A 21056-nucleotide genomic window follows, 5' to 3' on the forward strand; every position below is an offset into this window, starting at 1 on the left:
CTGTACTTAGAGCACGAGGCCGTGTGAGAAGCAGGAACATCTGTCCGTGCCACCATGGAAAAGATACATCCTGCAACGACATGTTTTGCTGAGGGAGAGGATGGGCAGGGCACTGTGGCTTTTCTATTCAAGCTTCTATGCCAGCTTTTTCTACACCAGCCAAGCGCAGACCAGTGGTCAGTAGGTGGACCATGCAAGAGCTTGTTATTACAGTAGAATTAGCATTTGAGCTGACTTAAACATCCAAGGTTTTTCCTTTTTTTTCCTTTTTATTTTGCAGTTCTATTTGGCATTTCACCAAAATATCATGTGGCAGGGAGCCAAAAGCTTATATAGCTGGGCACGCATTATGGCCTCAAGCACATACGCAATCAAAATGTTAGAAAGCATGCCAGATGCTGTCACACATATAGATACCCCTGGCTTGACTGGCTTCTCAGAAGAATGAGATTTGATAACACTACTGCTACAGATGTCCCCTGGCCTGTGCCTTTATTAAGAATAACTTTCCTCTATCCAACCTTAGGATGTGGTTGCTGGATTTGGGCGTCGGCAGCTATATGCTCCTCCCTACCCTCCTGGGACTACCAAGCCACACCCCTATTGTTCTCATAGAAAAAAACTTATTTATATTTTTGACACTACTTCTGACCTAAATAACTTCTACTTTCATGCGTTCTTTATCACTATTTGAGAAGGACAAATAAAAAAACACTTTATCTAGTCTGAGCTTGTTAGGATGACAACCATGAGGACATTTCTGGAACTTCACTTTGGTGTGGGTACAGGCCGTCTTTGATGACTAAGGGCCCTGATGTTCCCTGCACTGGTTAGAGCATGCTCTACACTGACATTCAAGCTCACCGCAGTGCGGGCAGATCTGATTCTTCCAGATTCTTCCACAAACTGGGTTTGTGGAACCATTGAATGGACAAATCATGCACACCCATGTCTTGTGCATGATTCATGGCCTAGGTCTTTTCGGAGCCATTATCATGTATGAAGAGCCCTTGGCCGCCTCCCAGGGCCACCTGAGTTCAGTGAGGGCTGTGGGAGTCTTTTGAACTCATTTGCTATTGCAAGGCGTTCATGTGAGTGGGTCACATGCAGGAGCTGGACCTTGCGTGAATGGAGGGGCTGTGTTCGTTACTTCAATCAGCTGCAGCAGCTGCAGGTCCTATAAAGGGCTCTAAACACTGCACTCCCCACATCCAGCCCCTGCCAGAGACATGAAAGCGCCATACAATATCACGGCTGCGTAGTTCTGCCGCCCCGGAACTGGACAACAACGCGTGTCTGGGCAAGCTCCAGGGGAGCTGAGTACCTAGTGTCAGGGTACTGTGCAGAAGGGAGGGGGGACACTAAACTGTGCAGCTCTGTGGTCTTACAGAACTTGAAAAGAGTATTGCTTTTGTAATACATTGCCCTTGTAGCTTTTGTTTGTTTTTTATTCTTTGCTTTGCTCCTTTAAAGGTTGTTATGGCAAGATGACATCCAGAATAAGATTATCTCAGCCTGGAAAGCTCAGTAAAAACAGATAAAGGCATTTTTTGAGATTGTTTTTGGATGCATTGTTTATTCTTGTGTATGTTTCAGTAATCCAGTAATTGAGAGAGGATTAAAACACTGTAATTTCTCTAACAAAGATTGGAAGTCATGTGATTTCCTACTACTATCTTTGAAAACATTCCTACTGCCAGAACTGACTGCCCATTTCTCTGAGAAATTAATTAAGAATTAAAAGAGGCAGAGAAAAATATAAAACTAATATCATTACTCTTCACCCTAAGAGAAAGTTTCTGCTCAGCTGCAGAATACCTCAGGATTGATGCCATTCAAACTCCAACTGAAAACTGCAGATTTGCCACTTCGTGTCATTTTGTTTGTTTGGTTGGTTTCTTCTCTCCCTTGACCATTTGCGTGGTCACCTCTCAAGCTAGTAATTATCCCCACACACCTGTAGCACTACCTCGACCAAATGGCAAACACAATTTCAAGCATGCTGATCTCTCACTGTACCACCGAGCAGTTCTAGAAGGACATAATGAATAGAGAATCAAAGAGGCCACGATCTTGATCCTGCTTTCCAGCGTGTGCGTGCAATAGCTGTGACCTACTTTCACAGCATCTCCGGTGATTGCGTGGATAAATCCAGCCATCTATTCACTCCTGTTAAAGCCCATAAGGGAAAGCTTGTGGTGTGCCATGAAAATTGCACCTCCCAGCCCCCCACACATTTTGGGTCAGGGCTAACATCCCTACCCAACTCTTCAGACAAAAAACAGCACTTCAGTTCGACACCACAACTCGACATCAAGGCAGGCAGGCTCTGTAAAATAAAAGGACATCATCTGTGCCTCTCAAGCTTTGTCTGAGAGTGACTGCGTACGATTCCGACTGAGATGAGTTCATCTATCGTGTCACCTCTCCATTTTCCTCGCTAATTTGACATTCGCCATTCTAAAAGAGGGAAGTGGCACTCAAGAGAAAGACGTGTTGCAGAGGTTAGGTAGGATATGACAAAAGAAGGTTAGCTCATTCTAATGCATCAGCAATGCTGGAATTACATCCAGATTCCGGACAGCTCAGCGCTAAAGCTGAGCATGGCGAGTCAGCTTCTAGTGTTTCTCAGTTCTCAATTATTTCTCACAAGCTTGTTATTTGATATGACCAAGCGCATCCACCTGCCTAAAAAATTCAAAGTATGTTAAATGTTTCCCTTGGCTACATATATTTACTGTCATATATGTCACTGAATGGATATAGTGATTTTGAAAATAATCATCTAACATACAGTTTCTGTGCAGTGTTCTGTTAGATTAACAGTGGAAGTTAGTTTCCTCATTAGTCTGGATATTGTCTTTTTACAGTATTAAAAATCATCTGGCTCACTAGTCTGGATACTTTCCACTGCTAACCTAGTGATCTTACCCAGATTTTAAGAGAACTAGCTGAGCTGAAGTTCTTTTACCTCAGGGCCTAATGACTGCCTGCTCTATCAAACAACATCAGCCTTGAGAAGTGTGTGCATTTGTGATGTCACCTAATTCTACATGGGTTTCCCTGTCCTGCATTTATACTAGTCTCTAGCAGTGTTTTAATTGGAAGTGTGACTAACGGATTTTCCATCCCCCTTGTGGGCTGTGGTCGGAGTATACTGGCTGCCTGTGTTGTCCCTCGGCCCAAGACGCACACCCTGAGGGCTTCACTTTGCTTTCAGTCAGCCAATTTTGTCACGAATCCAGTTGAGAAGGTAGGAAGCAGTGCTTAGCGCTGATGCAGGGGCTCTTCTGTTTTTTCAAGGAGGACCTGTGTACCATTGTTTGTGTGTGTGTGTGTGTGTGTGTGTGTGTGTGTGTGTGTGTGTACATCTCTGTACAGATATGTGTATAGCTTGTTGCAACTGTAATGAAGCACTGGAGTTACAGTGTAGGACTGTCTGATCTATATTGTCTGATTTATATGCTTCTGTTCTGATATTAACCGGACCATTGGAAGGATCTTTTCAAAACACTATGTGCAGCAGATCCAGCAGATATGCAGTAGATATGCCTATACACTATATGTACATGTACAGTAAATCCCAAATCACAGTGAGTTAATTATTGACTGGAACTAGATTAAAAGGTGAATATGAACCACTGCTTTGGCAAATTTTATGAACCTTTCCAGTAGTGAATGTGAAATACAGTGTCTCTGATTAAACAGAGATAATGACCGTATCTTACAGCTCTCACTCTCTCTCTCTCTCTCTCTCTCTCTCTCTCTCTCTCTCTCTCTCTCTCTCTCTCTCTCTCTCTCTCAGCCCTCATTACGTGCTAAACTATGTGCCCAGGTCCTGAGTGGAGGCGCTGATTTAGTAAAAATATGCATTAAGCATATGTCTCAAGATGTGGGTCTGTCTGTATCCGAATACTGAACAGTGTGGGGAATTAGACAATTAGCATCGCGGGGCTTTATGATGAGACATGATAGCTCCTCTTTAAAAAGGATGCCATCCAACCAGTGCAGAAATAAGCTATTTCATTATGGAAGCATTGCATCAAAACAACTTCAAAGAGAGAACCCAGATTGTTTACACTATGAAGCTTGCTGCTGCAGCAGCCAAAAAGTATCTCTCATCATTATACCAAGCTACCATGGATACCCCCAATTAGACAATATAACCAACAGATGTAACTTTGTCTGATGGCTTCCTGGCAACCATCCTCTCTCGTTCACTCATCACTGATCCTGGTTAATATGTTTGGGACACTGAAATGTCCTTTGGAGATTCCACCTTACACTCGCTAATATTACGGTGTCGGTGAAGTCTGCTACGGTGCAGTCGGCCAGACTCTGAGATCAAACACTTGGCAAGAGGCTTCCTATCAGTCACTAAAGCAAACAAACATTGCACTGCACGGCTGTGAGCGAGTCGGATGAGTCACTCGCTCACCACAGGCACATGGCGGGTTGGTATGTTGTTGAGTTCATTTCATGTAGGCTAGTAAATAGTGGCAATTATTTGTTTTTGGACAGGCCAGGACAGTTGTCCAGAGTGAGGGGAGCCAGCGTTAGGCTCACGCACTCCTCCGCTGGCCCGCTCAACTTGCTGGTAAACTGCATACGCCTGTAAACGCGAGACTGGATCGATGTGGGACGCTGGGCTATCGGATAACTGCCACAAAGTACAGACAGGGCGAATATAGATCGAGAAATCCAAAAAATGCCTCTACATAGACAAAAGCTATTGATAACAGCTATTTTGGGGTACCTTATAAAAAACACTGGTAAACAGCTATATCCTTTACAAGCTTCCTGAGCCTGCAACTTCCTCTAAGCAAACCAGCAAAGATCCTTTATTGTGCTTGTGGGAGAATATTGTTACATATATTTATGTATTGTATCATATTGCAGTTATTTCCTGTTCAGATATAACATATCATGATTTTTTTCACTGAAACAATGTTCATTCAATCTCAGGTCAATACATACGTGAAGATATAATATATTTAAATGGTATTTGAGTGGCCTAAATTCACTTGGTTACGAGTCTTTATAATGGACGTTCATATTTACATTTTTGGCATTTAGCACTTATCCAGAGCAATTTATAAAAGTGCGTTAGTTGTCTCAGAAAAATACGGTTATCTGATATAAAGAGATTAGAGTCCAAAAATACCTTTTAACTGAGATACTGCCTGAACAAGAGTCAGTGCTGAAACTAGACTGAGAAATGCAATATAACTTGATTTAATACAATGCTATAAAACACAACAATTTGGATGCAAATATTTCAATGCAAAAACAAGATAATTCAAGTACAAATATGAAACAATTTTATATGTGCATGATTAGGTTGCATTCAATGCTGAAGAAACTACATTCATAAATACTGCCCAATTGGCATGCTGAAATATTATTAATACATAAAATTAGTAATACAATGTTTTCATTTAAAATATATTACATACTGCTATAACAACTATGGAGTGTTTCAGAGTGAAAGTGAAATGTTCTTTAGTGGCAGGTCAGTCATTCCACCTGGAGGGCGATATGCATCTCACTTACTAATGACAAGACTGAAGACCAATGCCCTGAACACAAACCCAAAACAGCTCCACTGTACACCTGGCAGAGCATCACCAGGAAAGACACAACCACAACTAAGTGAGTTAGTTTGTTTGTTTGTTTTAATTTTCTTGAAAGCCTTAGTAAGTGAGGGCCTATTGGCAGTTAATGATGCTGACCAGCTGATTAAGAACAGTGCACCCAAAGCAGTGCTCCAGAGCGGCAAGGCGTGGACTTGGGACTCATCTGTGATGAGGGGGATCCTGATGGAGGGCGACTTGAAGCAGAGTGCTGGGGGCTGTGTCACGGGGCGAACAATGGGTGGTAAAATCGCCAGATGTTGTTTTGGAACAAGCGCGATCAAACTTGGGTTTATGAGGAGAAGGTGCTGAGAATGAGAAGCTTGAGCTTGAGATAGAGATTTGCTATGAGCAGCCAACAACTACATGAAATTAGGTGGTCCAGATCAATAAGCTAGCGCAATACCATAGCAACACTAGGGTTCTGCGTTTATGGAACCCCACTGACTGTAAGAGAAAAAACATAATGGGGTGATGGGAAGGTGCATTAGATTTTCTTTCCAACTACAAAATGTGTCAAAGCAAAACTGTCACAAAGCACACTTTTAAATAGCGCCCCATGACATTGTGAATTTTATTAGGCTGATATAGATAAATTGTTACATACATTCTGAATTTGATATAGATTGATTGTTATATTCATTCTCTCTGTACAGTAAATGTATGATGCATATGTCTGGCCAACCACGCATCTATATATAGTCCAAGTCAGAAACGGCTAAAACAAGAGCATTGTAAAGGGACATACTGTATTTCTTTATGTGGCTGTGTAATTATAGTGTTGTCGTTGCCTCTCAAAAGCTTTTAATGTTTGAGAGATCAGCAGAAAAAAGACTATTTAAACCCAGCTCTCTCACAGCAGTGTTCTTGCATGCCTCCCTGCTAAAATATTCTGATGGGCAGACACAGATTTCCATAGATAAACACTCATTTACATAAGCACGGTCTCAAGGAGAAGACAGCGGTAATGAAGATGAGAGGCACTGATAAACATGGTGGGAGATTTTGGGGAGATAAATATAGAGATCAGGCCATGGGATCAATAGAAAAATCATGACTCCGGCCACTGATGAATGCTGTAATCACCCTTTGTGTGAAACGCCTTTAGATGATTTCCCCTTGCTTTCCATGTCACTACACCATAAGCTTGTATTTGCATTGCCTAATTAATGGAATACTTCACATAAATATGCTTATATGGCTAACTGTGCATTATGGCTAGTTTGGACCAACTAGCTTGGCTCATTTGCATATATCTAATTGCCTCATTTGAATATAGGTAATATCTTACTTTACTTCCTTGTTAGTTGTCTTAGCATTCTAAGGTGAAGTATAGCTGGAGAACGAGGCCTAAATGGTGGTGATAACTGAGCTGATAATATATGTATAACACCTGACAGGTACTCAGTAATAAGGCAGGCTTTTTAAAGCAGTAGTCTGTAAACATATATCTTGCTGTGTATGGTTTATGATTCCACTATGTCCAAAGTTGGAAAAAAAGCAAGGAGAGCTTCAACATATCTTTCTTCAGGCTACTACTGCAGGTTTTCTTGCACCTAGAGCTCCATATATGTGGCGCAGCATCTTTCAACACTCCATTATCACTTTTCTGTTCTAAAATTCACAGCATGCACTTTGAAACATTAATTTCAATATGGTGCTGTTGCAGTGTATTATGTAGCACTTAATTTCTCACCTACTATGATGGAAAAAATGGGCAGCAGGCAAACTGAGTACATCTTCATGGAAAAAGCTGACATTAGTAGCTTTGGAGTAGATTTGCTTGGCAGCTACATTTTAAGCGCTGAGGCATCTTGCCAGTGAAAACAGACAATGGCAAGGTAATCTGTGAATTTCTATGGAAGTGAAAATGCCCGTGTTTTTTGATCCTTATGTTAAGACTCCATCTGTTTGTGTCACGCATACACACACAAACACACAGACACAAACATGCATGCAAGCTTCAGCCCTCTTGTCCAAGTGCAAAGCCTACATAATGCAATACCTGTTTATTGTCCAAGTGTGAAGCCTAAATAATGTAATACCTGTTTATTGCATTATGTAGCACATGCTCAGGCACATGGCTCATTAATCCAATTGAAGCGATGCTCCTCAATGCTCCACTGGATCAAACAAACCCGGCGGTTCATACTTTTCAAAGCCCCATCGTTCCCCTAAGAGAGGCACTTGGAACCCACGAGCAGCCTTGTGCCAGCGCCTGCGCATCCACCCAGCCCCATCAGGAGCGCTCCCTCCCCCACCACACACCACGTCACATCGAAGCTTCAGCATAGAAAGGTGGGAGTGGAGGAGTGGGGATCTCTAATGCGAGCACAACATGCCGCTCTCCTGCGTCCAGTGTGGGATCCGGGCAAGGTTGCCATGGAGACGACCGACCCCATTTATGGCTGCAGTTTTGTCGGGTCCAGCGTTTCAAGGTACACAAGTGCTGCAGGTCGCTCCCCAAAGCCCCAGTTGTCACGCTGTTTACACAATAGCAGTCATTTGCTTACACAATAGAATCGGTAACATGCAGGGGTGGGCAAAGGAGTGGATTTGCATTATGAATATGAAACAGGGACATCCAGAAGCTTTTCAGCAGAACCCCCTGACCCCGCACTTAGCCCTGATTGCATCTCCAGTTTTAGGAGTGCAACTTCATTATGCTGCCCCGAACCCTGAAGTGGTCTCTGAACAGAGCTGACAGCCCAGAAAAAGCACCAAAAATTAATACCACAAACAACGAAAGCACTAACAGAATCTCATCTGCCTGATTTGACTCAAGAGTCTCTTATGTATCTACTACTTCTGTAATGCCCCAACAACAATCAAGACAGGACTGAAATACAATGTTAACCACTCGCAGTCTTCTTGAGACGCTTATACAATGCTCTATTCGCTTGCCTAAAACATACATGATACATAGGATACCGCAAAAGACATTATATCATGATGCATGGGCTTGGTGAGAAAGAAAAACACCAATATGGTCATAACTGACCCAACTTAAATTTGGGAGCTGCTGATATTTTTGATGAGCATAATTAGTTATTGACATGGGTAACCACTGGAAATCATTCATCAGTGTTCAGCTGTTACATGAGATAGGAAACAATGGTCTTCTGTCAGGCAGTTTCAAAGATGAAGCCCTAACTCACCAGTATCTCACTGAGTATGAGTCACGTCAGTACACCTTCACTGGTTTACATATCATGAGTCACTCCTTCTGATAATGATGGTCTTCTTTTTCATAAGTGCAGCAGAATCTAACATTTAGGCAGATACTGCACAGAGTAAAGGAGCAGATCGTACAGACCTACCACATACTCTGAATTCTACAGTGGCTTACATGACCGATTACTGCATTTGCTTCAATTATTTTTCTTCTGTACATGATAGTTAAAGATATTCTGACATGTGAACTTCACTACTGGTGGTCTGCACAGACCACTATGAATCACTATTAAACGAGGGAACCGAAAGCTTTAAATTCCATCTCATTCACATTAGTGTTATCAAATCGGACAAATAAATGCCTAAAGAAAAGAAGCACTGTATTTTATCTTGTGGTGAGCAGCTAATTCTCATTCACGCTCAAAAAACAGTTTCATTAAGTAATTAAATTCAATGTGACAGAATGAGTATAGTAATACACATTACATCACACATATGCTTAGCTTTGAGGCTGTGCTGCTGCTTTGTAAACTGGCAATAGTTCTTCATAAGGGCTCAACTATTTAATAAAAACATAACCATGAGCTGTCCATGGTGCTAGTCTTAGCTTAATATTATTGCTGAGGTTGTAATTGGACGCTTTAAACCTAACTAAAGTGATGACAATATATTGACATTGCTCCTAAACTATGGTGGGGTGTCACACAATTACCTGACAAGACACACATAGTAAAAGCGTAGCAATGTAAGACTTTTCAATACTGTGATATGATATCACACCAAACAGGCAGAAAAGGCTTAAATGTGCACAAGCAAAGCTGGGTTTTACTGGCAAACCATAAATATTATTGTCTGTGCAAAAAGAAAAAATGCTTATTTTAACCCTCATCTATTGACTTGATGACTTCATGACATAAAAACATAGAATGCATGCATGGTGTGTCATTTTAATTTACAGCCAGGCAGAGAATGTTGCAGGGGTTTTTTTATCTTTTATCAAGAGCTACACTTAATCATTTCATTCAGAAAAAATACAGGCATTTTACCTTTCATCCAGTCAAGCACTTGCTTGGGATTCCATTTACTTATAGGTTCCATTACCAGTGCCATAATCGATGTCACAGCTTCTTCTGAATTAATACCAAAGCAAACAAACCGTTCTCACTGGATGGGGTGGAATTAGTAGTCGCATTGGTAAGCCGGTAGAGAACGCTGAGTTTGAGCGTGGCAGAAAGCTGTCATTCAGAGAGGATAGCTTATTGAAGCTTCTATGAACAGGATGCGGTGGTGCAATCCACACGCGCACGCTCTGCTACCTATGGATGCTAGTGCAGTCCAGCTCACTCCCTCCGCGCCAGCCAAAGCTCTCGGCTATAGCCCACTGTAGAGGAGTGAGGTCGTTCAGCGCGAACAAGTGTAGCAACCCCTCCCTTTCTCTCCGACACGCTGCAGCATCACTCCATGAGCCGCCAAGTAAGGAAAAAGAATGATGCAGCAACACCAACAATCCCTAGTCTACAAGCAAACAAACAAAATAAAGTAGCCCGCGTGCAATATGCAACGTTAAATCACTCGGTATTTATCCGCTTGGTAACTGGTTACCTAAATAAAAAAATACTTGAAAATGAATTAATTCAGATTTAGGATATGAATCTGCTTCAGATTAGACAATAGCCCTAACCCGTATAGTTAGAGAAATATACAATAGCTATATAAATCTAAATATTTTGTATCACTGAACTACTGTTTTACTCACTCGGTTCAAGTGTATAGAATAACGTCAAATTTGTGTGACACAAAATCACATGAAAGTTCTGAAAGATAGTCTGTGGATAGTTTAAAATGCTCTATTAGTATCCAGCAAATGCTGTTAATCAGTATTTTCCAATAGCCACATTATTAAAGAGTAATCCTTAAAAAAGGGTTTTGTAAGTATTTCGTTGCATCCCCAATAAAGAAAGAGTATACTTCTTAACCAGGCTACTACACATGCTTTAGAGCTCGGACAGCGACCCCTGCTGTGGATACTATGTACTGAGGATCGATTTCTCTTTTTTGTGCTTTTCTGTCTGGTTCTCGCACTGTTTAAAAGGTAAGGGTTTAATGAGTTGGGGAATTAGCATACAACAATTTAAATATTTTACTTGTATATATGGAATATTTTATAGTAAAAATATGTGGCTTGTAAAATAAATTATTCTATAAGACATGTAACGGTAATATACATTTCTTAAAGTAGCTAAGCGTCAGAAGGCCAGCATGCTCTATTATCCAGGTCCTCACACATTATTCATAAGACCTAGAGTTATATAAAGTTTTCACTAAAAAAGTCATGTTCCCATTCTTTTTTGAGGTTCTTGAACTCAGATGGGAGGTAAAATTATTTAGATGTTTTGAAGAATTCTAATAAAAGGAACAAAAGTGCTCCAATAAGGTAAATGTAGAATGATGCGTTTACTTTTTAAGACTTGGGAAAAGAGAAAGGTTAATAATAGTTAATAATAATAATAATAATAATAATAATAATAATAATAATAATAATAATAGCAACATGCATGTCAGGTCTGGTAATTGTGGTAAATAATAAAATAATACTTATTTAAAGCATAATTTATTATAATTCATTATTATAATAGGAATAGGACACTGAGGAAATCTGATAACCTTTTGTATTACTTTTCGGATTACAGAAAGGGATAAATTTCTCTCCATTTACATTCTTTATATACCTTTCATATTTATTTTCTTTCGCAAGGACATTAATTTACCACACTGTATTCTATTATTTCTCGTCAACGATCTGGAATTGAGATCTTTGCTTCTTTTAGCAATGACCTCCCTCCCTCTTACCCTCCTTGTCTCCCCACAAAGTCAATGATGGGCGGGACAAGAGTGCTCAGTTTTCAGTCGGTTGCACATGTCACAGGCCGGATCTCGACCATTCATTGGCTCCTGTCTACTCCTACGTCACGATCATGATTAGAATTGATGATCGGACGTTTTGATTTCATTGTCTGGCGAAGGGACTCGTGAAAAAATCTGCTGAATTCGAGCGGCAGTTGATTTGTCAACAAAAAGGTATCTATAATATTTAATACGCTCCACGATTTTATATGCTTTCGACGACACTACGAGACTCCCATAAATAACCTGGGTCATGTATTTTGACCAGCATTGGGTTGCAAGCATTGCAAATAAAAGAAAAGTTTAGCCTGCTCGATTTGGCTCGCGCATGGTCTCGTGGGCCTGGCTAGCAGTCTATTGAAATGCGCAATTGTCTGCTTCTTCAAATCCTATTGCTTTGTCGCGATGTAACCTCTCGTTAGTGTTTTGCTGGCTTGTCTAATTTAATAGTGAAAGTTGCGTTAGGGTTTTCCATTCAGAATTGTGATTCCGGTGGCCAGTTTTACCCTTGCGGTGAACTGGGAGGGTGGATACGCGTTTTCCCCATCAATTCTATTTGATATGTAATCATTATTTCATACACTAGCCATGCGCACTGAGGGTTTTCCAAAAGGAGGAAAGAAATGAATAACCCTTGCGATACCTCTCTCCTCATTAGGCTTCTTAATCGAATGTTCAAACCCAACATTAGAGCTACTAACGCGGACGGCAAAAGCATAAAAGTGTTTTTTTCTGCAAACCTACCAAATTAGTTACCTTATGGAAGAACAAATCCAGCCAAGCGATCGGCGGACTAGATTTTTAAAGTGCTGAGGGACGTTTCGACAAATAGTTCGCCGACGCCTGTGCTGTGATAGAATGTTTTTAGCATTTCGGCTAAACAGCACACTACCGTATGAACTAGCATATCGGTCACGTTAACTTGTTACCATGAGAGCATATTCAATTCAATTTAAACATTAACACTGGTGTTACAATAAACAAGATTTATCTATGGGATGCGCAAGGCCTAACATTGTTCCTGCAACTCGCGTGCCTGTGTGTTTTTTTTACTCTCTCTCTCTATATATATATCTCAATTGTAGTGTTTGGGATGCTTTACTTTATAATATACGTTTTGAATGTGCATCGTGGGTCAAAGAAACAAGTATACACATGACCAAAGCATATATTTATATATTAAGTAAATGAATAAATTAAGCCATTATGTCAAGAGTTAAGTTTGAAGATGAAAGTTCATTTGGAACAGAAGCCACCACTGTTAGAAAATCTTCAATTTTGGTTGTAAATTTTGTAAAGTAAGATGGGTTTAGAAGAATAACAACTGAAAAAGTTGGGTTTTTTTACTTTTGTCTTCACTGTTCCACTCCTAAGTAACTGTGAGGTTGTACATTAATTAGACGGGCAGAACACTGTTTTAACCAGTGATAAACATTTCACAAGCATGCAGTTACTGTCCTTTCCTCTTGTGTCACAGGCTCAGTGTGGCCAACTCCTCGTGTGGCCAACTCCTTGAGAGACAGTAAGTCAACTCTGTACCACCCAGTGTGAGACAATGCCACAGTGTGAGAAACTCTTATCTGCAGAGAGCACTACAAAATGCTAGATTACACAATATTGCCAAATTGTTACTTGGCATTCATATGTTAAAAAACATTAAGGAAATAAATGGGAGTTAATCTGTGGCATCGCACATGCTGAATGGCTTGGCCAAGAGGTTGCACACAGAGAAAACACTTCCAAGCACGCCATTAGTCGCCCGGACGCCTGGATCTCACCTCGCCTCTCCTCGCTTGCTTGCCAGAAGCATGGAAACATGGCAGGAGAAGCGGAGTGTGCACACTGTGAGTATGGCAAAGGAATACCGAAATCCCTGTGTAAAACTCATGTGGACAAAGTGTTCTTAGGTCTACAGTGATTCAAAGAGTCCATTAGTGTCTGTCAACCATAACTATGAATGAGATTTGGCTATTCAGAATAGTGTGGAAGATGGAAAGTGGTGAAGTTAATGGGTCCTTTTAGATTGTAGAAGTGAAATGCAGTATTTTAGGCAAATCTGATGAGCCGTGTTACAGATACACCTCTGTAAAAGGGTTTTAGTATCATTGTTTAATATGGTCCCCTTTTGCTCAGATGAATCTGCGATCAGTGTTTACTCCTGAACAGCAGCGCATCCTGGAGCGGTACTATGATAATGGAATGACCAATCAGAGCAAGAGCTGCTTCCAACTCATCCTGCAGTGTGCTCAGGAGACCAAGCTGGACTTCAGCGTGGTCAGGGTAAGCGTCTGCTTATTCAATGGACAATAGAGATTATAACTTTAGCTCTTAACTTTTTCAATTGCAGAGACTTTGAAACTGCTTGTGACTGCAAAATAACTCATATGTTCCCTCCTGTCATGCGCTAGATTGCAGTGTCTTAAAGGTGATTGTGTTTTGATGGTTTTCCATGTGTGTCATTTCAGACATGGGTTGGCAACAAAAGGAGAAAGCTGGCCTCCAAAGCAGATAAGAATGGAGTGGCTGGTGTGTCTAACCATAGCCTAGCTGCAGCTGGTGGGTCCCTGGTGGCAGGTTCAGTGTTGACAGCGGAGATGGCTGCTGTGCGAGGTGTTCAGCGTGCTCCGGCTGCAGCGCACCTCCTCCCACCACCGGCCTCCTGCCCTTCCTCCTCCTCCTCTCCGTCTTCCCTCTCACCCCTCAGCAGCGGAAGTGGTGCCAACAGTACCAGTGATGTCATAGTGACAGGCACATACTCTCTCCCGCGTGGCACCAGCCGCCTAGATTCCTCCTCCCATGGCAGGGCTGGGGCGAAGGCCACACCCCTGCACCTCGAGGCTGAGCAGGGTCCTCACCCACGACCAGCGATGCAACCTGATGTGGCCCCCCTCCACTCAGCCATACCGGCCCTCCAACTCAAAGCCCCCCATGTGCCCACAACTGGAGCCCCGATATTCAGCCAGATGAGGAGGTCGTTCTCGCCCCGAGACCCAGCCACCGTACCTCCTGGCTGGGTGAAGCAATATGGGGCCTCGCAGCACCAGCCGTGGCCGCCCACCTCACACCAACAAACCCCGGCCCTGCACCGCAACCCCCCAGCCAGCACCCCAGAGAGTGGAGTTCGGATCCAGCAGGTGTTCACCATCGCCGGGCTGGCAGAAGGCTTGCAACGGCCTCCTCCTGGAACAAGTCAGGAGCGAGGGTTGAACAAGCCACGGTCACCTGTCATGTCGGAAACGTTTTCTATCGCCATGGAAACAGGCGACGCCAATGACGAATATTCGAGGGAAGAGGAGCTGGCTAACATGGGTGCTCAAATTCAGCTCAGCAAGTCCCCAGGCAGTGGTGCAGTAGAAAGCAACAGGGACCTGGCAGGCGGACCTTCCTTGCTTGACAACCGGGGCATGTACACAGTGACTGCAAGGAGCCAGACGGCTGTGGCACTTAATTCCCCAAACTCTGTCCAGTTTGGAGAGAAAGGCTGCCAAACCAACAGCTCTTTACTACTCAGTCCAGCCTCCCGTAGCAGCTATCCATTCAAACTCATCTCACAGACTTCTCCGTCGAGAACACCTAACCTAAAGGTATTATAGTGAAGTCCAACAGTTCACTTGTTATTATTAGCATGGGTGCTAGTTGAATAATGATATAATACTCCACTTTGGAACAAATCACATTTGTGCTGATAGATTAGTAAGTAATGCATGTGAAGTAGTATGAGAATAATTTTAGTGGCTTTCAGCTGACTTCATTTAACTGCTTGACTACGCTCACTCAGTCAAAAGCTTAGTGAAGTTGTGGACTGTGCTAAGAGGTCTTTAAAGGAATAGATCGTGCAAATATCCTAACACATCTATAACTAAATAAAAGCTCATGCATCTCTGATTATGCTCTTCAGTGTGAGTGGTCTGGAACATTTGTACTCCAATGAAATATTTAGTTTATGATTGAAGTGCTTATGGTTATTGATAATGTCTTTTAAGATTGGGGATTCACTCAGCAGACCATTGAACTAATTTGTTTCAAAACAATAGTTTACATAAATTATATAGTAGAAAGGCAGATTATTGCTAGATTGCTGTTTGACTGGAACATACTCATAAACTTTTATATGTCTTTTGCAAGGCAAGTAGCATGACGGCTCCGTGGCTTCTTAGCAACTCCCGCAAAAGAACAGTAAGTTCCTCAGTGTCTTCTCAGTTCCTGTGGTGAATATGCTGTAACTCACCTGGTAGAGCAGGTGGAGCAAGGTGCTAACAATGCTAGTATTTTTTATTTCCGGTTAGCATACATTGTGTGATGTATACTGGGTAAGTAGCTCTGGATAAGAGTGTCTGACAAATGGCAAACATGTAAATGAGTGTTTGCCACTTAAAGGACATGATGGAGTGTCCTTTCTGAAAGCTTTCTTGATGCAGTTCCAGGATAGAACCCAGTTTACTGACGTGGACCTACACACGCTGAAGCGCTACTGGGACAACGGCATGACTAGTCTGGGGTCCGTGTGCCGAGAGAAGATCTCTGCAGCAGCCACCGAACTCAACGTAGACAGTGAAATTGTTAAGGTCTATAGGCTTCCTTAAGACACCCAACTGATATTTGTGTATTTCAGACAGAAAGAATGGAGATGTTTATTACTAGTTTAATTCACTTTATTACTATTTTGCTGTTGAATAATATCTAATTGCCATTTCATATCTTCAGAAACAACAGATTGTCAACTTAGCCACCAGCAGCTTTATGTACCACAAGTTAGTAGGTTAACGGTGTCAGCCATCATCAGTGCCATTAAAAGGGCACTGTGTAATTCAATACTTGGTCCTCTTGTTCTGGCAGACCTGGATCGGAAACCGCAGGAGGAAGTATCGGCTGATGGGAATAGAAATTCCACCTCCGAAAGGAGGTCCTGCAACCTTTACAAAAGTAGCCAGCACTGATTCCCCATCACCTCTGACCCCTGAGGAGGACGAGCCCAAGACCCTCAAGCCTCCTGAGGACAGTGAGCAGAATGATGCCATATCCGTCTGTCTGTCTGAGGGTAGGGAGGATGCTTTTTTGAGTGCATGGCGCTATGAGTTAATATTGTAACAGCGCTTTTTATTTATTTTTATTTTTTTGTATAATGTCAGGCGTGTTGATACTTCTTGTTAGTGTGTGTTTAAATCAGTTTATATATATTTTATATTTTTTTATTTTCACTCTGACTTCAGAGTTTTAGTCAATGTTTTCCCTTTCTTCTTTAAAGATGGAGCCAGTGACTCTTTCCTAAAGGAGAATGATGACTGTTCAAATAGTTCCACCATTGCTGAAAATGTGGTAGGACAGTATTTGCTTTCTTTGCCCTCTTGCACATACATACATAGTGTGGCATGAATTCAAAAAATTTTCCCCCTGTTCATGCCACCATGAAATATCTACACAGAAGATTGAAATAATTGATGAAGATGACGTTGTCGACGACGACGATGATGATGGTGATGTGGCCACAGACGTGGAACAGTTGCATAGTCTCTTAGAGTACAAAGTAAGTTCAAAGCAGGTTTCTATTTCTACTTTTTCTTTTGTGCCTGGACAAAACAGTGGTAGTGTTTTGATTGTTTGTTTAGCTGAGGCACATTTTGTTTTTATATACTGTTAGTCTTTGCTTTACTTGAGGCACCGCTCAAGTAAAGTGATGTACTTTGGACTAATTTTTGCAGCTGCTTTGTGCTGGGCTTCTATTTATCTTTGTTTCACTGTGGGTTTTGTCCCGCAAATGCATCATAAAGTCTGTAAATTATAAGGTTTGTAGGTGGTGTGCTTGTCATACAATATTTAAGATAATAGTAAGTTCATCAAAGTCAAATCTGTTCATGCTGTTTTTGTTTATTAGTGTACAGTATCAATGTTGGTGGAACATACATATTATAGTGTTCTAAGCATTCAGGAACATCAGCTGCCTATCACCAGAACTTCCCAGGCCCGCTCTGAAAAATAATGGCGATAGGTAACTTTTATTTCAGAAATCCCTGCCAGGTGAAGTGAGTATTGATAGAAAGTTCAAAAGCACTTACATGAAGCAGAATCTTTCTCACAGTGAAAGCGAAGAATCAAACATACATGAAACTGCGCTGACAACAGAACAGCTCTAACGTATCCTCATTTCTGATCATGGCACAGACTCTGCAAATCTTTACATGGAAAACCGATTGTTAACTACACACAGATTTCCTTTTTAAGGTTTTTTTTTTCCCGACAGACATAGCCCACCCCTCCCAGGCACCATAGTGACGCATGGCTAGTCACGCCTGAAACAGTGCACTGCCACTCAGCTATAATCCTCTCTCTAAATGAAACTGTTTCTGCTTGGCTGACGAGCTCGGGAGGTCACTGTGTTCTGCTTTGCTCCCTCTCGGGCACGGGTTCCTCCGGCTTTGCATACAAATCGGGATGGGAACAAATCACTTCCAGGAGCCCAATTTGCTGGGCAGAGTAGACTGGCTGTGAGATGCTTTTTGCTGCTTTTGCATTTTAATATCTTGCTTTTTATATTGGTTAAAGCTCTTGTGTTCTAATCTTTGCAAAGATATGCCTTGCTTTTAAAGGATGAAATTTATTGGCATATAGGTTATAATCATTTCAAAGTAATTAGAATTTTCTGTAGCATTGTGAAGTTGTAGCACAAGGATTAATGAATGATGTTTTGTAGCACAAAGTAAATATATACTTACCATGTCTAATTTACATGTTGCATTAATATTAAACTCACACTGGCCACTTACATAATAAAATGAACTATGAGTAACTGTAGAAAAAAAGTATTTTGTACATCGTTGTTTTTTTTTTTGTTTTTTTTGCAATGTATTGCTTACATATAATTTTACTTTTGCTTGCATAGGTAATTTTGTTTCTATGGTCATGATATAAATCCTTGTTCTTGCCCAAATGTATTCAGCAATTATTTAAAAGACATGAATGCACATGAAGATTTTAAACTTAAATCTAAAAAAAAATTGATCAGGCCACTTCTGTCTTTCAGCATGAGGAAGTCCAGTATCTTGAGAGCGAGCTACAGAACCAAAAACAGAAGTACCATGAACTAAGGACCTTCACCCAAAGCCTAGTGATGGCGCTAAAGAACAATGACTCAGACAAACAGCAGGTGAGCAAAATGCTGCTGTTCAGAGCCTCTGTCAGGGCTGCCAACAGTGGTGAGGTGAGATTTCTGTGAGACTGGGCTGAGATATTCATTTCTGCATTCACCATTGTTAAACTGCTTACAAAGCTCATTCAAAACATATCTCATAGTTATAACAATATATGCTATGTCTCAACAGTGATTAGCAAATATAAAACAAGTTAGGATTTTATTTTTAAAATGTCCCATGACTTTTCAGACTGTGAAAGTGATCCCTCTAAATTTGCACGGCATAAGAGGTTGCCTCTTGCCACGGCCTAAGAGGTTGCCCAAAACCATGAGCCTGGCAAGCCTGCTCTACACCCAAATGCAAAATGGTTTGAGAAAAGCTTGCACTGCTTGGTTAACGTATTGATCATATCTGCTGCAGGAGCTGTTAGCTAACCTACCTCAGCAAGTGGAAGAAGACCTAGGACCAAGCCCAGAAACGGATGGGCAATCTAGCATCCAGATGACCTCCATGGAGAAGGACTCCTCTGTATCAGAGGGGGAGGGGGACATGGATCCATTATGACTGTTAGCCTCTAGGGGAGTGCCTCCTCTCCAGTCCTCAGATTGCCTGTAGGAACTTATCAGTAACTGAAAAGATCCTGCTAAAGCCTTTTTTATTTTAAGGGGTTTTTTTTGTTTGTTTTTTTAACCACATATCACACTATATTGTTGAGTGAATCCAGTCACATGTCAATAAACACAACTAACTTGGCAGAGGTGTCTTTACTTTTATAAGATAATTGATTGTGTCTAATGCACATTTGTCCCAAAACTATAGTAATTAGTTATCTTTATAGTTAATAATGTGGTCATTAGTTAACTTACTAAGAGAAAAGTACCATATAAAATTAAGTATTCTCTGTGTCAAGCCTTGCAGAACCATTGTCATATATTGTCACATATCTCATGCTCTTTCTATTTAATTTCAATAAGTTAACAGGTGGAATGTGGATTACTTTGTAGCTAATTCCAAAGTGTTCTTTTCTCCCAAACTAAGGCATGTACAAGTCACACACAGGTAAACGGAAAGAACATATTCCCATTCAAAGGGCAGAAAAACCCTTCTAATTTGCCATGTTATAAATGACACTTGTTCATGCTCCTTTTAGTCGAGTTTTTTTCTCATAAGTTAGTACCAGTGAAACCTATGTATTAACAGACATTCATAAAATATCTCAAAGTAGTCATAATAAATGGTGCTCCGCAAAGCTGCATTCATGGATTAATAAAACAGGGAGCTCAAGTCAAGGTGGTGCTCAACTGTGTTAATGCTACTGTGAACATTAAGCTCATACCAGCCTCATCTATTTAGCTTTCTAATCAAATCCAGTTTGAGAGTATCCTCACTTCTACCCCACTTGAATTCAAAATTGGATTTCTTTACTACTTGTGGTGATCTTACTTATTCAAGGCATATCATACTCCTACAGTATAGGTGTACCTGATGTAAGCAGGTAAGAGTACTGCAGTACAGAATCATACAGTCTGAAATCAGCACAGATGTTTCTGTACACTATGCCAGCCACTTGGTTATAGCCTTCCATATATTCCCTGCCTGCTAGCATCTTGTATCCCACTGTTATGTGCTGGATTGTCTAAGGTGCATCTTAAGGTGCACTGCTTGCACCCGGGTCCTGCCTGGTGTGGTAGATCTCAGCCTCTAGTGATCTTGTGTTTAGCGCTTGTTCCTGTGCTGTCTTTCAGTCCAGCCTTTTCCAGCTATTGGTAGAATTTCTCCATATCAGCCACTTCCACTATCTGCTGGTGGTACATGCCGTGCAGGGGTTTTTCCTCTCATGACGGTCCCTGTTCCTCCTCATTTCCATCCTCCTCTGGTCTGGCAAACATCTTAATGTCATCCATGTACAAGATGTCATCCATGTACAGGATTCTATAGCCAGGAACGATAGCCACTCTTGTTGGATCTGTGGATCTGTTATGCTGTTGCCCTGCTTGATGTACTTCTCAGGTACCTTCAGGTGCCTTATGGTGCATTTCTGCATTTCTGATAGCTGGCTGACTTCTCTCCATTTGGCCTTTATCTTATCCTCCAAACTCCTTCTCCATGGAGGATACTGAGCCAAGCATCTTAAGTATCACTGAAACAACAGCAGGTGGCATATATCAGCTTCTTGGTTTCACAAGTAGGGATTTTCTTTAGGGCTGCATTCACATCT

General features: G+C 41.5%; 2 protein-coding genes across 5 annotated transcripts in view; one reads left to right on the forward strand and one right to left on the reverse strand.

Annotated features, from left to right (window-relative positions):
- Positions 1–10171, reverse strand: part of LOC113574201 (connector enhancer of kinase suppressor of ras 2-like) — a 53423-nt gene extending 43252 nt beyond the window's left edge. For all 4 annotated transcript variants that reach the window (XM_035532372.1, XM_035532373.1, XM_035532371.1 and 1 more), the window contains exon 1: positions 9854–10171. In XM_035532372.1, the coding sequence (XP_035388265.1) occupies positions 9854–9917 (64 nt within the window). In that variant the 5' untranslated portion in view covers positions 9918–10171. The remainder of the gene's footprint in view (positions 1–9853) is intronic.
- Positions 10172–11802: 1631 nt separating this feature from the next.
- On the forward strand, positions 11803–19593 carry hdx (highly divergent homeobox). The gene is made up of 11 exons (XM_027004877.2): positions 11803–11885; positions 13189–13555; positions 13845–13991; positions 14177–15295; positions 15837–15887; positions 16130–16276; positions 16548–16749; positions 16957–17027; positions 17134–17235; positions 18730–18852; positions 19259–19593. Exons 2-11 carry the CDS (start codon positions 13406–13408, stop codon positions 19400–19402), a joined length of 2256 nt encoding a protein of 751 aa, XP_026860678.2. The 5' UTR covers positions 11803–11885; positions 13189–13405; the 3' UTR covers positions 19403–19593.
- The last annotated feature ends 1463 nt before the right edge of the window (positions 19594–21056 follow it).

Source organism: Electrophorus electricus, chromosome 12 (assembly GCF_013358815.1).
Source record: "Electrophorus electricus isolate fEleEle1 chromosome 12, fEleEle1.pri, whole genome shotgun sequence".
NCBI classification, from domain to species: Eukaryota; Metazoa; Chordata; class Actinopteri; order Gymnotiformes; family Gymnotidae; genus Electrophorus; species Electrophorus electricus.

Coding starts and splice junctions, on each gene's coding strand:
- hdx (XM_027004877.2), top strand. CDS start 13,406: ATGCTGAATGGCTTGGCCAAGAGGTTGCACACAGAGAAAACACTTCCA. Junction 13,992..14,176: donor TGGACTTCAGCGTGGTCAGG/GTAAGCGTCTGC, acceptor GTGTCATTTCAG/ACATGGGTTGGCAACAAAAG. Junction 17,028..17,133: donor CCACCATTGCTGAAAATGTG/GTAGGACAGTAT, acceptor ATATCTACACAG/AAGATTGAAATAATTGATGA.